This window comes from Carya illinoinensis, chromosome 1, assembly GCF_018687715.1.
Source record: "Carya illinoinensis cultivar Pawnee chromosome 1, C.illinoinensisPawnee_v1, whole genome shotgun sequence".
In the NCBI taxonomy this organism is placed as follows: domain Eukaryota; kingdom Viridiplantae; phylum Streptophyta; class Magnoliopsida; order Fagales; family Juglandaceae; genus Carya; species Carya illinoinensis.
This window is the reverse complement of record NC_056752.1, coordinates 1,930,661-1,947,296: the sequence shown is the minus strand read 5'-3', so window position 1 is coordinate 1,947,296 and position 16,636 is coordinate 1,930,661. Positions and strand designations below refer to the sequence as shown.

Below are 16,636 nucleotides of genomic sequence, written 5' to 3'. Positions count from 1 at the left end.
AGTTGCTGTCTAATTAATCAGTTGGTTGATTAATAAAACTTGAGCTGATATTTGTTTTCTATTTAGAAAACAAAAATAAAAAGAGAGAGAGAATCAGTTGCTGTGCAGAAGAGACCCACGAACAGTGCCTTTACACGTTTGCTTAGATGAAGAAAGGAACTTTCCACATTTATCGATTATACTAATGGGAAATGCTTTGGTAATTTGCAGTCAATCCAATGAAGTTTCCAATTTCCATGCTTTGTAAAATGCAACCCCCCAGAATACATATACCCTTACGTTTGAAGACGGTCAAGGCAAGGGATCCGAGTGGGCCCCTAGACTACAAAGGTTATGAACCTCCTAAGGTAAGCCATGACGTGGGTGGTGAGCGATTTAGCTGTCCACCTGTCTCACACACCAAGTTGCCAACTATTAATAAAATCCAAGCATGGAATCCTTTAATATGCATTTCAGGATAACATAAACATGTTGTCTCAGTCAATCAGATGATTATAAAACGAATTAAATAAGAGAATGAAAACTTGTTAGGGTTGTGCTTAGGGGCAACTAGTTTTAAAAGATATCCCCAGGGCCGCCACTACAGTCTGAGATCTCTAAGACTGCATTATTTATGTGGCCTTTTCCAGGTTGAGTGCAGTGAACCTCAATTATTACAGTATGATGCATGAATTATTTTGTTTGAACATCTTCAGGAAAATAGAACAAGATTCTATGACCATGTGGCTGTTTTAAGTGGCTATAAAATCTAATGTGAATCGTTCTGCAGCTTCAAGTTTCTGAGTGCTATCTTCTCTATTTTTCTCACCGTCTCCGTCCTCTCTCTGAGTCTGAATAATCATCTAGTGTCTGGTGTATTGCTGGTTTTTGAAGCATAAGAAATGGAGCGAAGAAGGGTCATTGGTTGGGCTGCTAGAGACTCATCTGGACTTCTCTCTCCTTATTCATTCACTCTCAGGTATCTCTCTCTCTCTCTCTCTCTCTCTCTCTCTCAAGTATTTAATTCTAATGTTCAATTAACAGGGAAACAGGTCCAGAAGATGTTGTATTCAAGGTTTTGTACTGTGGGATGGACCATACAGATCTTCATCAGATGAGGAATGAGATTCACATGACTAACTATCCTCTGGTGCCAGGGTAGGCAACTTTTTAGACCCAATTTGTAAATTGGTTTATGCCTATAAACACCAAAGTAGAGAAACTAATGCAACAAGTTGCTAGTTTATCTTGGATAAAAAAATTAATCAAAATAACCACCCTGTATATTCTGGATTGATCGTATTATCTGCTAGAATTATGGGTCTTATCTTTCTTAATTCGTTGTAATTGCTTTTAAGCAGGCATGAAGTGGTGGGAGAAGTTGTGGAGTTGGGGTCAGAGGTAAGAAAGTTCAGAGTTAAAGACAATGTGGGAGTTGGGTGCATTGTTGGGTCTTGTGGGGAATGCTTGTCATGCAAATCCAACATAGAGCAGTACTGCAACAACATAATCCTCACTTACAATGGCACATACAAAGATGGAAGATCAACTCAGGGAGGCTTCTCTTCTCTCATGGTTGTTGATCAAAAGTATGCAAAAACAAGGATCAAACTGTTTCATATTCCTTTGAACATTTTTCTTTCAAGTACTCAAAAATAGCCCCAAAGAATATTTGAGTGATTAATGCAGGTTTGTGGTCCGGATACCAGAAAAGCTTGCACCAGAGCAGGCAGCACCACTTCTGTGCGCTGGGGTGACAGCCTATAGTCCTTTGAAACAGTTCAAGGGGTCTAAGAAGGCTCTCAATGCAGGGATTTTGGGTTTGGGGGGAGTTGGCCATCTGGGTGTTCTGATAGCAAAGGCAATGGGGCATCATGTCACTGTCATAAGTTCTTCAGATAAGAAGAGGGTGGAGGCGTTAGAGCATTTAGGCGCAGATGCTTTTCTGGTAAGCACCAATGCAGCTGAGATGGAGCGAGCAGCGAACAGCCTCGACTATATCCTCGACACGGTGCCGGCTGTGCACCCTTTGCAATCCTACCTTCCACTTCTCAAGGTTGAAGGGCAGCTAATACTAGTTGGGGTTGCCCCTCAACCACTGCATTTTAGTTCCGTCGACCTGATTCTAGGTACGCCTAATCCCCCTCATAACATCTATTTAGTCCTATAAGCAAAACAATTTCTCGACCACTTCCATTCCCAGATTCTTGTTGTTGGAAACAAGATGGAGACAAAACAACGAAGAAAAAGAAAAATAGAAGAGGAATACACCACTCTGTTTTCATTCCACGAAACATAGATCCAGTACATGACTATATAAATTCAAAAGAAAATTCGGGAGTCTAAGTTAATGACATTTAATGCTATTCAAGTCCTCTAGACGTTTTACACAAATTCTTAATTGATCATAACTTTCTCAATAAAAATCCAATTGATAAAACCAAGTTTAATTTTCAACACTTGCTTCGTGATAAAATTCAAACCATTTCGATCATAGAACATATAATGGTGGTGACTCATTATCATTATACAGGAAAGAAGATGATATCTGGTAGTTTCATTGGAAGTATGGAGGAGACGCAGGAGATATTGGAGTTCTGGGCTGAAAAGGGTTTGACATCAATGGTAGAAGTAGTGAAAATGAATTACGTGAACAAGGCATTCGAAAGAATGGAAAGGAATGATGTGAGGTATAGGTTTGTGCTGGATGTGGCTGGCAGCAACCTGGAATAATATTGATGAAGCCCATATTTCTGTCTGCAATGGCAATTTCAGTTCCTCTCCTACAAACACCCTTGGAATAAAACAATAATATGCCATCTATTTACAAATGGCAACTTCATTTCACTATCGTGTGTTTCTTATACAATACAACACAATTCTAAGAAAAATTGTGCATGTTTTCTACCTTGCAACTCTGGCTTTTATTTCAGCTGTAAATACATATTTACAAACTCTGAATTAAAGAAGTGCTTGAAGCAGAGCTGAAAATTTTGGTGATATGATTATGGAGTGCGGTTATGTTGTGTGTAACGTTACAAAACCTTTCTCCTCCAAGGGAAACATCCATATTCCCTCTTTTGCTTAAAGCATACATCTATCCTTTTTTCTTCTTTGAGGATACATATATAGAATGGCGTCAGAGACTTTATATCGAAATCTATAAGGTAATCAAGTCTTATGTATTTGTTACCTATTGCGGCCTCCCGGAGTTATGGAATTAGCATTTACATCCGGCTGAGTATTCTTGGAGAAGGAAAATGCTGCTGTACCATCCGGGCAGTACTGCTCAAGTGTACCACTTAGGATATATTTTTTTTACTTAGTTATTATGGAAATGATTTTAAGTGTATTGATGTATTTTTTTTACTTAATAATTAAGAAAGTGATTAAAAAATGTGAAAAAAAAGGTGATTGTTTTCTTCACTTCGAAACCATATTATTGGTATCATTATATATGTTTTTTTAATTTTATTTTTATCCGCTGTAATTGTTGTAATAGGATATTTTTTTCTATTCTGTTTGCATTTCTCTTACAGTGAAAAAGGGTTAAGACGTGACATAGACGTGATATCCACTATTTTTTAAAAAGATTTGCACGGTGTTTATACTTTGCACAACTCTATTTAACATTATTCTTGTAAGTAAGTTTTCTTTAAGAGATGTTTATTACATAGATTTCAACAGCTTTAACCTGTAGAACCATATATCTGTGACACATATAGTTTAGAACCATATTATAAGCCCCTAAGCCCCTAATATTAGATCATCATATGAGATCATAGAATTAAAAAAAAAAGTATGTCTTAACCAAAAGAATAATCAACCATATAAAGAAATCTTTGCTTGTCCCCAACAAATAAACGAACCAAATAAAAAAACTTTTTGCGACCCAGTTATCATCAACGTGGAAAGAGATGATCAGAGATCTTTGCAAGGGTAGCTGGGTGGTCAATGGTGTGCGCCATTAACATGACTGTGACCCTGACCAGGGCTGGGACCAGCGTCCTTAATTCCTCCAAGGGTCTGGTGTTCTGTGAACTTGTGTCCGGCGCCAGGGCTCGGGCCCGATTGCTTGATGGCTCCAAGGTATAAACCATCAAAGAAACCCTCAAGACCTCCAACAACAGTCCTACTATTTCGAGGCTCCATGGCATTGAAGGGATCTCGAGCTTCGAGTACTGTCGCCATGAAGACAGGCAGTAGAAAAAGCACAAAGAAGCTGTAGTAGTATTTGCAGGTGGTTTTCATGTTGAATGGCAACCGAGATACAGGCTTTTCACTAAACAAACTTGTCGATGCAAGAAAGCTAGTCTCTGTGGTATGCAGCAGAGCGAGCTTGGATCGTCATATTTATAGTGTTTTTCGTGGGAAGGTGAAGAGATCGGGATTCTTCTGAAGGAAACCGCTCGGGAGGTTCCTGGTTTGAAATACTAGGAATAAGGGAAAAAAGAAAAGAAATATGGAGGCATTGAGGAGGAAAATAGGAGACTGCGAGTCCAAGTTGATGGGTGCGTAGAAAATCTAATATCTTGGTGAGAAGTGTTAGGTTTTGCCGGCGGCACAACTCATCGGAAAGTTCCCATATATGCAGTAGTCCTCTAGGGAGACTGAAGACTACATGAAATTGATAATGATATCCGAATTGAATTAATTTTCCCCAACCAAAAAGTCAGATAGATCGGTGGTCTAGTTAGGAGTAGTCGCATTAAGACTAGTCAGCGGTTATAGTAGAAATTTGGCAATGGTAGTGGCCAGGTTTTAGAAAGATGACGCGTGATAATCTGTTGTCACACGAATGAGAAATGGCCCTACGTTGATATGTTAACGTTTCTTTCGAGTTTTCATTTTATTTTGCATATATATAGTATAATGTATAAGCCAAACTCGAGAATAAATTACATAAGATGCATGGTAATATACCAATGAGAATATTTGGTTTTTTAAAAGAAGATAAGTAATCTCACGAACTGACGTAATTTCATTTAATTTGTCAGATTTATTTTATAATAAAAATAATTTTACAATCTAACAAATCATAAAAGTAATTTTACAAACTGATGTGACTTAATTTAATTTATTAGATCTATTTTATAATAAAAATAATTTTATAATATGACGAATCACATTTGTTGCATCAATTAATAAAATTAACTTTATGTAATCTTTATATGATTAGAGTATCTTTCTTTTTAAAATATGATAGAAGAGAAGAGATTGGTATTTAATTTTGTGCATAACAAAGGAAATTTTTGTAAATATATTTTGATTGAGGGTACTAATTATGTTAATAAACTTGATCTCTGGACAAAGATCACTCATCATGGGCGGATGAAAAAGAACTTTGAACAAATAAAAGAAATAGAGGTGTTAAAAGCAAAAGTCCAATATATTGGATCAATATATCAAGTAAAAGTCAATCTCCTGTTAATTTATGGCTAATCTTATTCTATTCAAACTACAAAGTAGGCTGTTGTTTCCGTATAGGCCCAAATCCCTTCCCAAACCCTTCCTTGTTTCTTTACTTCACAGTTGACGTGACCCAAATCCAGTTGTTCAACAGAGAGGCCTCCCAAACAAATTAGGAACTAGAAAACAGTTAACATATCCTTGGCGACAAACACTGTCAAGGGGTCCAATATATGATTTGGTCCACTATATGATGACGTACCGGTGGTAACGCTATTGGTAGCCAATTACACCATCAAGAAAATTTTGATTGATAATGGCAACTCGACCAACACTATAAAAATGGGAATCAGCCTAAGCTGACTATGCCTTTCGCCCACACCACCGAAAGGGTTTTCAGGTGATGCGGTCCAACTTATGGGGGCAATAACATTACCTATGACCATCGGCAAAGGACTCTACACCACCACTATCGTGATCGACTTTTTGGTATCAGCCCAGTTTGGTTCGTCAACTTATCTAATCTAATTATTACAATTTTTTCAGATTTCAACACAAAATATGATAAACAATTCAACTTTTTCAAAATTTAACATAATAATAATATTAAAAAATAATATTCTAACAATATTTTATTCAACTTTCATCTCATCTCATCTCAACTCAACTCAACATCCAAACGCAGCCAAAACTCCCTTATCTTACACCGCTATTCTTGGATGCCTAACCTTTAATAGCTTGAACGCCATGACCTTGACTTACCACGTGAAGATAAAATTTTCGATTGAGGCAGGTGTAGGAGAAGTACACGATGAACAAGTAAAAGCAAGAGAATGCTATGCACAAGAGCTCAAAAATGGAGGAAAAGATGTGCGAATCGCGGAAAGCTTGAAGTATGGTGAAGCACCATTGCTGCCACTAGAACTTATTGATCACAAGGTCAAAACGAGGGTTGAGTAAGATTTGAAACAAGCGAAGCTGAATGAACCTTTGGAACTTGTAGTCTTGGACCCAACACATCCCAAATCCACAGCATGAATAGGAACCAAAATGGGGTTTGATATAAGACAACAATTAAAACAGCTCTTGGCCAAACACAAATATGTGTTCTCTTGGAGCCATAAAGACATGCCCGGGATCATCAATGAGATCATCAAGCAACGTCTCTGTGTGATTCCTAAGGCTGAGAAGGTCTGTAAAAAAAAGGAGGGGGCCAACAAGGAGAAATATGCAATAATAGCTGAAGAAGTGGAACGACTCTTAATTGTGGGGGTTTATTAGAGAAGCTCACTATCCGGAATGATTGTCCAATGTGGTGTTGGTGAAGAAGTCGAATAGAAAATGGAGAATTTACATTGACTTCACTGATCTAAAAAGACATGCCCAAAATGATAGCTTCCCCCTACCATTAATCGACTTGATAGTGGAATCCATGGTGGGACATCGCATGCTGAGTTTCATGGATGCCTACTTAGTGTACAACCAAGTTCGGATGAACCCAGATGATCAAGAGAAGACATCCTTCACATTGGATTGTGGGCTATACTGTCACCATGTAATGCCCTTTGGGCTAAAGAATGCCGGGGCTATATGCTGAAGGCTAGTATACCACATGTTGAAGAAGTAGATAGGTTGTAACATGAAGGTTTATGCAGACGATCTGCTCGTCAAAAGTAAAGAACCTGAGAAGCACATAGATGACCTACGGGAAATTATCACCTTCTTACGGCAGTACAAAATGAAGTTTAATCCAACAAAGTGTGCTTTTAGTGTATATTCGGCAAAATTCCTAAGTTTCATGGTCTCGGAGAGAGGTATAAAGGCCAACATGGAAAAAATTTAAGTAATAATAGACATGAAACCTCCTAGAAATATAAACGAGGTGTAGAAGTTAATTGCACAGGTGGCGGCACTCAATAGATTCATGTCTAGGTCTACAAATAAATGTCTGTCTTTCTTTAAGGTATGGTGAAAGGCTCAGTCTGGAATGATGAATGCAATTAGGCGTTTGAGTATCTATCTTATTCGCTGCTCCTAAGTCAAGCAGGGCAAGGGGAGACCCTGTACTTGTACACGTCAGTCTCCCCGGATGCAATCTCAACGGCTTTGGTGAAAGAAGAGAAAGACAGTCAAAGACTGGTGTATTATACGAGTCAAGCCTTCAGGGGAGCTGAGACTCATTACCCTCAGATGGATATGCTAGCATTCATATTGGTGAAGGCAGTTTGGCGGCTAAGACCCTACTTCCAAGCTTACCCGTTCAAAGTCTTAACGAAAGCCTCTTTAAAAAAAATGCTATAAAACCAAACACCTTTGGACGCCTCATGAATTGGTCGGTCAAGTTGAGTGAATGCAACATCGAGCATCTTCCATGGAATGCCATGAAAGGATAGATTCTAGCGGACTTCATAACTCAATTTACCAACTTCCCAGAAGGAATTCGAGCCAAATTGACAAGGAGACCTTGGGAAATCTTTGTTGATGGCTCGTCCTACTGCTCTGGCAGGGGAGTAGGAGTGCATATCATAACTGATTCAAGTGAAGAATCCTACTGTGCAATAAAACTCGGCTTCAAAACCACCAATAACGAAGTAAAGTACAAAGCTTTGCTAGCAAGATTCATTGCGGTTGAAGCATTTGTAGCAAATGAGGTTGATATAAAAGCCGACTCCCAAGTAATCATCAACCAAGTGATAGGAGAATACATGGAAAAAGTAGGAAAATTGGAAGGCATGCAAACTAGCACGAATTGCCTTAGTCATGGAAGAGTCTACTTCACCTTGGGAAATGGCAGTCAGGGCATTAGAAGTCCCCACCATCGGGAGTGATATCTTTGAAGTGAGATGAGGAGCACTAAAATGGGCATTTGATGTGATCAAGTACCTAGATGCAAGAGAGCTCCTTGAAGAAAAATGGGAGGCGAGAAAGGTAAAGAACAAAGCAGTTTGCTTTACCCTGATAAACAAGTTTGCTTCGGGTATGGTATAGATAAGGTTTTTCTACCACTCTCATAAGGTGCATTTCATTGGAAAAGGTAAAATACTTATTGAAGGAAATACACGAAGGAGTGTATAGGAATCACTCTAGTGGTAGAGCCCTAGAGGGAAAAGTCATGAAGGCAGGCTATTACTGGCCTGTGCCCTCAAAGATGTGAAAGAATTCATCATAAATTGCACAAAGTGTCAAACTTTTTGCACATGTATCTCAATGAGCGCCAAAGGAATTGACGTCGATCATGTCACCTTGACTTTTCGCATAATGGAGGGTTGACAAAGTCGTCACCCTACCCTCAAGTAAAGGAGGAGTAAGGTTTGTGGTTGTTGATGTGGATTACTTCACCATGAGTGGATGGAAGCAGGAACTTTGGCCACAATCACCACAAAAAAACATCACTAAGTTCATGTGGAAAGCAATCGTGTGCCGATTTGGCATACCCCGGAGCATAATTTTGGACAACAGGTAGCAACTCGATTTTGATCATTATTGCGACCGATGCGCCGAGTAGGAATAAAGTTCAAATACTCCTCATCAGGTCACCCACAAGCCAAAGGCCAAATAGAAGAAACCAACAAGACCTCGGATGCTGAAAAAGAAGTTGGATGACAAGAAGGGAAATTGGGCTGAGTAGCTGCTTGGAGTTTAGTGGGCGTATCAAACTACCACTAAGTCTCCCATGAGAGGAACCCCTTTTGTTCTAACCTATGGGAGCGACGCAGTTGTACCAATAGAAAGTGGAATGCCAAGCTATAGAGTCCAACACTTTAACCAAGACTCAAATGATAAAAAATTAGAAGAAAATCACGACCTGGCAGGGAAAGAAGGAAAGAAGCTAAAGTGCAAATGGGCCTAGCGGTTAATAAAATGAAAGTGGAACATCAAATTTCCATATTTTCAAATAGTTTTGATAATATTTTTTAAAAAATCATTTTTCCCAAATGGTCAATTTTGTTTTTAAAAAAATGGATTATATCAATGGAGAAATTTTTGTCAAATTTGAACTATAACAAATATGACTATAAGGGAAAGTATAGATAGTTCGAAAAGAGTAAATTAGGTTTTTTGGTCAAATAAAACATTTGTAAAAAATAATCTGTTGATGAACAGTAAATTCCCACGTTTAAGAATCTACTTTTCGAATGTCAAGATTTTCTCCAGCAGTAGTCAGCCGAATGTAAAGCCATTTTGTTAGAAGTTAAATGTTTTTACTAAATTTTAGCCAAAGAGCAATTATACTCAGCCGGATGTAAGTGCTAATTCCATAACTGCGGTTGGCCGCAATAGGTAACGATACGTTAGACTTGATTACTCTATAGATTTCGATGAAGTCTATGACGCCATCATTCTATGTATCCTCAAAGAAGAAAGGAGGATAAATGTATGCTTTAAGCAAAGAGGGAATATGGATGTTTCCCTTGGAAGAGGAAGGTTCTGTAACGTTGCACACAACATATATAACTACACTCCATAATCATATCACCAAAATTTTCGGCTCTGCTTCAAGCACTTCTTTAATTCAGAGTTTGTAAATGTGGTTAAAGCTAAAACAAAAGCCATGCCTTGCCTAGAGAAATAGTTGCAAGCTAGAAAACATGCACAATTTTTCTTAGAATTATTGTATTGTATAAGAAACACACGATAGTGAAATGAAGTTGCCATTGTATATAGATGGCGTATTATTGTTTTGTTCCAATGGTTTTTGTAAAAGAGGAACTGAAATTTACATTGCAGACAGAAATATGGGCTTCATCAATATTATCCCAGGTTGCTGCCAGCCACGTCCAGCACAAACCTATACCTCACGTCATTCCTTTCCATTCTTTCAAATGCCTAGTTCACGTAATCCATTTTCACTTCTTCTACCATTGATGTCAAACCCTTTTGAGCCCAGAACTCCAATATCTCCTGCATCTCCTCTATACTTCCAATGATGAATGATGTTTGAATGGTGTTTGGATGTTGAGATGAGATGAGATGAGATAAGATGGGATGACATGGTTTCAAAGGTTTGTGAAACTAAACCAGAACTTAGAATAGGCATTTATGGTTTTAGTGTGAAACTTTCTTTTTATTGATTCTATCAGATAATAGTGATTTCATTGTTTCCTTTGTTCTTGATGAATCAGAAACAAAAGACTGCAGGTTGTAAAAAAATCATGAAAACAAGTAATATCATGTTGCTTTGTATAGTTATTAGCGGGTATGGAAGGAAAGTTTGCCACTCCACTTCCGAGTAGAAGGTCCAAGTTCCATGAACTTCGCTGCTAACCGAGATAATTTTCACCTTTTACATATAAGCATATAAGATTTATGTACAGATATAGATTCTTGACTTGTAGACACTCTCTTAGTATGTGAAGATATTATCTCGTGTGCTGATTAATGAGCTTTTTAGGCTTTATAAATGGCTCATTACGTTGAACTTAACCCAAAAACAGTTTTCTAATGGAGAGCTAAGAGGAAAATTATGACCGTTAAAAACTGTTTAAGAATATAATACCTTATGAAATTATCACTTGTTCTAAAAGTTTAATCTGATGGGTTAAGTGGTGATTTTACAAAACCATGAGGTGATAAAGATGGACACTCCACATAAATTCGATTCAATATAGAAGTTTCGCAACGGCATTTGAAGTGTAACTAAAAGTGCAGGGTGTAACAGATCCACACGATTCACAGCAGCTACAAGGCACCAATGGCAGATTTACTGGAAACTTGACATGATTCCAATGCATGTATTAACCTCAGCAATGGAAATAATCAATAATATCATTCTGAAGCACTATCTCTACTAATAAGATTTTTTCTTACCAATGGAAATAGCCCAGGCCAATTGAAGTTCCAAAAAATTCAGACAATACCACCAGGAGATATTGTCTGTCCACTGCTGTCTGTCTTAATAGTTTCCAACATCCAGAGTTTGCTTGCTGTACATGATAGTTTTGGCTCTATATTCAACAGATTTAGTAGGTGTTGAAGATGAAGTTAGATGAGTAGAGGAAGGAGAAGCCCAACCATAAAATCTCACCACACTTCTATTCACCAATAAATTATATATATTAAACAGGGAATTGGTAACTTACTAAGAAATATAACAGATCTTTACAATTTTTTTAAGAGAAAATAAAATACAAAACGAGAGAGTGAAAGTCCCAACACTTCCAAAGGAACATTACCGTCCATGAAAAAGAAAACAAACTGAAAATAAGGCCAACGTTTTTGGCTCATATTTTCTCGATCCAAACTCAAGCAAAAAGCTATCTGCAATATTGAAGAGATCAACAAGGACCTCCTAAAACATCTTCGAATCAGAAGCACTGCTTGCAAGACCAAAAATACAAAATTGACTTCACAAAGGCATACCTAATAAACGTGTAAAGGCTAAAGTAACTTAAAGTTGCGTTATTACTAGACCAGAAAGACCAAAATTCATTATCTGGCGTCATCCATTTTCATCTGGGAAAAACCATCATCTGCTTTAACGTTGGAGCCATCATTTCTCATAACAGGCATATCGCTCCCATCCATCGTAACGCTAAATGTAGGCAACCGCTGTACATTGGGCAATGCCAATCCTGATAAACCATCGCCTAAGCTGTCCTCATGTGGTTCTCTCCGCATTGCAGTTTGTTGAAGCTGTAAAGCATATTCCAAGTCCCAGACCACATCATCCATGGTGGGGCGATCAGCACCGAATTCTTGTAAACATTTCTCTGCCGTCTCAATAAATCTTCTTTGGGAGCTTGGATCAATCTGACCCTTGAGTGAAGGATCAACAATCTCTTCAAGTGACCCTTCCTTCTTGCAGAGCATTGCCCAGTCAGCCAAATTCACTTGCTTCCCGGGAAGCATGACATTAATTGCTGGCCGTGCACATAGCACCTCGAGAAGAACCACTCCAAATGCATACACATCAGATTTTTCCGTCAACTGTTGGGACCTAACATACTCAGGATCGAGATAACCAAACGTGCCTTTGACAATTGTGCTGACATGGGTGTCATCAAGAGGACCTGTTTTCGAAAGGCCAAAGTCGGCAACTTTAGCAACATAATATTCATCAAGCAAGATATTAGTGGACTTGACATCACGGTGTATTATTCCTCCAGCTGAACCTTTGTGGAGGTATTGAAGACCCCTTGCTGCACCAATGCATATCTCAAGCCTTTGCTTCCAAGACAAACGAGGCACATCGGACGCATAAAGATGATCCTTTAAAGTCCCCTTTTCCATGAACTCATAGACAAGTATCATCTCAGATCTCTCCTCACAATACCCAATCAAGGAAACAAGATGGCGGTGGCGAATTTTGGAAAGAACAATGACTTCCGTTTGGAATTCTGGGAAGCCTTGGTTTGACCCTGGCTCACTCCGTTTCACAGCAATTTTTTGGCCATGTCTGAGAGTTCCCCTATAGACATTCCCAAAGCCACCCTTACCAATCAGCAACCTCGTGTCGAAGTTGTTTGTCGCAGATAGGATTTCAGCAAGAGGTACCTTCAATGCAAGATAAAAGTTAGGCAGAAGGGAGCCCTCAGTCGCCCTGCTGTGCGAACTCCCAACTCCAAATACAGGTATTGGTGACCAGTCCGAGTTTTCCAATGGCTTTTGCTTCCTGCATTTGAAAATCCAAAAGAATCCAACTGCTAAAATGCAGATTAGAACCAAGCCTCCAAGCACCGAAACAACCACAAGAAAAACATGTTTGTTCTTGCGCTCACTCACTGTAGGAACTGAACCCGACGTCTCCAGTATCTCCATTATTTCTAGCCCATTCAGATAGGCATTTTTTTCAGAAGAATCATCCCTAGGGCCTATACTGATATTCATAGTTCCCGAATCATCAGAATCAACCACAAATTTTTCATAGAATGGAGTATTTAAAAAGTCAACATACTCGTAGGAACCGATTTTCTTACTGAACCTACTATAAATATAAAGATTGAACGTTAGATCGGCAACCGATTTCCCAACAATGTCACAGAAGTGAACACGAACGAGGTGTCTAGCATTCCTACGCACATGAAAACCCCAGGTTATGTTGAAAAAATCAGCTTGCCCACTAGAATTTATATTCATCGTTTTCGCAGTCTGGTAGACAGGATCAGGGGCAGTATACTGACTGGCATAATCCGGGTTGTACCTAGGTCTACTGGGTTGGAATACATTCTTTGCCTTGTCTGGATTATAGATGTAGTCGGTGTCCGGAACCCAGTTTCTCAAAAGCGTGTCGTTTTCGGGTGTGACTTTAGGGCCTCCAACATTTATCCTGTAAATGGTGTGTAAAGCCTTAGACAGCACACCCTTGTAATCATTGGTGTTTCCTGCAGCAGTAACATGTCGGGCTGTATCATTGATCAGATTGTCAGGGGCAAGGAAGACTTCCATAGCATTTATAAATGCAAACGATGATCCCCGAGGAACAAAATACACTTTGAATTTGCCAGGACTGAGTATGCTAAATAAGAATTCCTTTATTATAGGAGAGTAGCTACTGTTTTTGGCAGTGAAATTAAGTAACAGTGAGAACCCGGAAGTCCAGACGTCAAAAAGCGCTGTGGAGAGATCAGTTGGATTGCTTGTGGAGGAGAAAGCAAAGAAATGGAGGCGAACAAAATAAGTACCAATAGTGTCGATATCGAACTCATACGAAGAGTTGTGCATAAAAACTCTTGCTGTCTGATACAGAGGTGATTCAATTGAAGACTGGTTGCTGTCAATCGCGACTCTGTTTTGATCCATAAAGGAAATGGAATTGGAAGTCGAGTCACTGGAATTCAAATCCCCGACGAAATTCCGTTGGCCGTTGTAGACGTTGGTAGCAGAGCCGCAGTTGATGAAATACTTATCTGGGAGAGAGTAATCTGCCATGGACAGAAATTGGAGGGATGAGAACTGGAGGAGAAATAAAAGAAGGGCAAACAGAGGCGTATGGACTTTGTGGAACCTGAGCTTTTCCATGGAAACTGTGGGAAAAAGTTGCTTGCTTTCACTCGGAGCAAAGCTTATCTGAGAATTCTGGACCTTGAGAATTGGCCTTTCTGGAGGACTTTGTAGTTGAAATATAATTTTCCAATATAGACAACTCCGCGTCAATTTATAAGTCAATGATTTAAATACCCTTTATATAGACAAGTCTCCAAAGGAAAATCCTCCTCGCTACCCCATTTTAGACGCCTCCGGCTCCCATGGGTTATAATCGTTTCCTGCATGTGCGTGTTTATTACTTTCTTATTTATTAACAGTGTCAGAAGTTTTTGACACCTCACTTAAGGTTATCGAAGAATAAAACTGAGATTCTTAGTAGGACATGTCTGTATCTTAAAAGGATATGTGTATTTGACAGTTAAGCACTCCAAACTTATATACCAGTGTGTGCATAAATTCTGTTAAAATCATCTTGTTCATATCTATGAGCTTCCTGCAGCAGAAATGTTACTATTTCCTTGTGGTTTGTTGCATTCCATATTCAGTCCCAATAATTTCATTCTATGGTTATTTTTTAACTTCATTTTTGTTCATACCATCAGGTATCCGGCTGATGTTCATCGGAGAGCAAAAATCCACTCAGTATTGGATTGGCATCACTCTAATCTACGCCTGGGCGCGGGTGTTCCACATTCTCAACTCTAGGTACGGTTTGGTAACAAAAAATTTTCAACTCAAATTTAAAATTCTCATATCATCATTATAATTTTTCTAAATTTCCATACAAAATATAATAAATAATTTAACTTTTTCTTAACTTTTTCAAATCTCAAAATAATAATAATATTAAAATATAATATTTTAATATTTCATCTTAAACTTAAAATTTTCATCCCAGTTACCAATTAGAAAGATGCTCACAGTTATTTAACATCATTAGATATAACTCTACTTCTCCTGATTGCACACTTGTTTATAAGTGGATATGCAGTGATCGGCATGGAATCATTATATATTTAGCTATACCCGGCCGAGCACAAAGCCCACTTTCTAAAAAAAAGAAGGGTTAATAAGTATTAAAAGCCCACTTGAGATTAGCGAGTAAATTTTAGAATAGACTGCATGTCTAAATTTTATTTTGGCGAGTATCGAATTTTTTCTCTGGACCAAATGAAATCTAATTATTTGAAAATGAGAAAATCTTCTCACCGGTTTATCATTTTATCGGAAACCAATAAGGGAAAGCCACGTAAGGGCTTCATCCTCAAACATCCCTCCCGCGTTGCAGGGAAACCACTTTAATGAGACCACCTCATGAGACACCACCTCTCTCTCTCTCTCTCTCTCTCTCTCTCATGCAACACGGAAAGATCTCTGCATGTTTCTCCATTGAAGTTTATCCAAGCAAAACACGAAACCCATTCTCAATTTCAACTTCTGGCCCCTGATCTAGTGAAGACCCTCCCTCCCCACTCTCTCTCTCCCTCTCTCTCAACACGTAAAACTCCAGAAGATCTCTTCTTTCAAAGTTGATCCAAGCAAAATGAAACCATTTTCACTACCTCCTCCATGAAACTAAAACCCATAAAGAAGTGTTACCCTAACCATCCCTCCTCCATAAAATCGAAACCCATAAAACCTTAACTCATTTCCGTTTGTCCGTCCGTTCCTCTTGTGTGAAATTGAAATCCATAAAACCGAACAAAACATAGTAAATACAGCATGCAGATAGGTTCTTCTTGTTTTAAAGAAATTGGACGTTGAGTTGATTAGAGCTACTAGGTCTGAGTCTTGAAAAAATAGGGTTGGGTCCATTAAAGCAAATCCATACAATCGATTGCTAAAATAGCCCAACTAATTCTGTAAATTTTTTGAACCAATTTTCAAAGAGAAACACTTCAGACCGAATACTCCTATAAGTGAAGAATAATGGAGACCAATTGGTCTATGCCACGTAAGGGCTAAAATTTAAACATGTTACATTGCGATGCAGGGGAAAATTCCTGCTGAGAACAACGAACTACATCCATTTCCTATCTTGAACTGAAATCCTCTCTCTCTCTCTCTCTCTCTCTCTCTCTCTCTCTCTCTCTCCTCTTCACGAACCAATTTACAAATTCCTCTGCTAAATTCGAATCTTCTGGGCTGGCCATAGAGACCAAATACCTGGGACCTCAAGTTTGTCAAGGTTGACCACCATTTTTTATTATTTTGATTCCTATCATTTTCTCTTCATTTTTTATTATTTTTTTTCCCTTTACAGTGAGGTAATTTAAAATCGAAATGGAAAGATTTAGACCCCACCACACACGACTCCACACTC

The 16,636-nt window shown here is 38.6% G+C and overlaps 2 protein-coding genes across 3 annotated transcripts; one reads left to right on the top strand and one right to left on the bottom strand.

Moving 5' to 3' along the window:
- The first annotated feature begins 476 nt into the window (after nucleotides 1-476).
- On the top strand, nucleotides 477-2,981 carry LOC122305055 (probable cinnamyl alcohol dehydrogenase). Its single transcript, XM_043117350.1, has 6 exons — nucleotides 477-629; nucleotides 770-958; nucleotides 1,024-1,137; nucleotides 1,341-1,568; nucleotides 1,669-2,108; nucleotides 2,513-2,981. The coding sequence occupies exons 2-6, from the start codon at nucleotides 882-884 to the stop codon at nucleotides 2,710-2,712; spliced, it is 1,059 nt and encodes a 352-aa protein (XP_042973284.1). The 5' UTR covers nucleotides 477-629; nucleotides 770-881; the 3' UTR covers nucleotides 2,713-2,981.
- Nucleotides 2,982-11,423: 8,442 nt separating this feature from the next.
- LOC122305034 (probable receptor-like protein kinase At2g23200) lies at nucleotides 11,424-14,492 on the bottom strand. Of its 2 annotated transcripts, XM_043117315.1 has the most exons (2): nucleotides 14,333-14,492; nucleotides 11,424-14,249 (listed from the first exon to the last, which is right to left on the bottom strand). In XM_043117315.1, exon 2 carries the CDS (start codon nucleotides 14,125-14,127, stop codon nucleotides 11,818-11,820), a length of 2,310 nt encoding a protein of 769 aa, XP_042973249.1. In that variant the 5' UTR covers nucleotides 14,128-14,249; nucleotides 14,333-14,492; the 3' UTR covers nucleotides 11,424-11,817. The 2 variants fall into 2 exon arrangements, with proteins under 2 accessions (XP_042973249.1, XP_042973241.1); XM_043117307.1 differs by having other exon boundaries at nucleotides 11,424-14,471.
- Nucleotides 14,493-16,636: the final 2,144 nt, after the last annotated feature.

What these genes read in the sequence shown, in the direction of transcription:
- LOC122305055 (XM_043117350.1), top strand. Translation starts at nt 882, where the DNA reads ATGGAGCGAAGAAGGGTCATTGGTTGGGCTGCTAGAGACTCATCTGGA. An exon ending in CTCATGGTTGTTGATCAAAA is followed by an intron (nt 1,569 to 1,668) that starts GTATGCAAAAAC and finishes TGATTAATGCAG; the next exon opens with GTTTGTGGTCCGGATACCAG. An exon ending in TTCCGTCGACCTGATTCTAG is followed by an intron (nt 2,109 to 2,512) that starts GTACGCCTAATC and finishes ATCATTATACAG; the next exon opens with GAAAGAAGATGATATCTGGT.
- LOC122305034 (XM_043117307.1), bottom strand. Translation starts at nt 14,346, where the DNA reads ATGGAAAAGCTCAGGTTCCACAAAGTCCATACGCCTCTGTTTGCCCTT.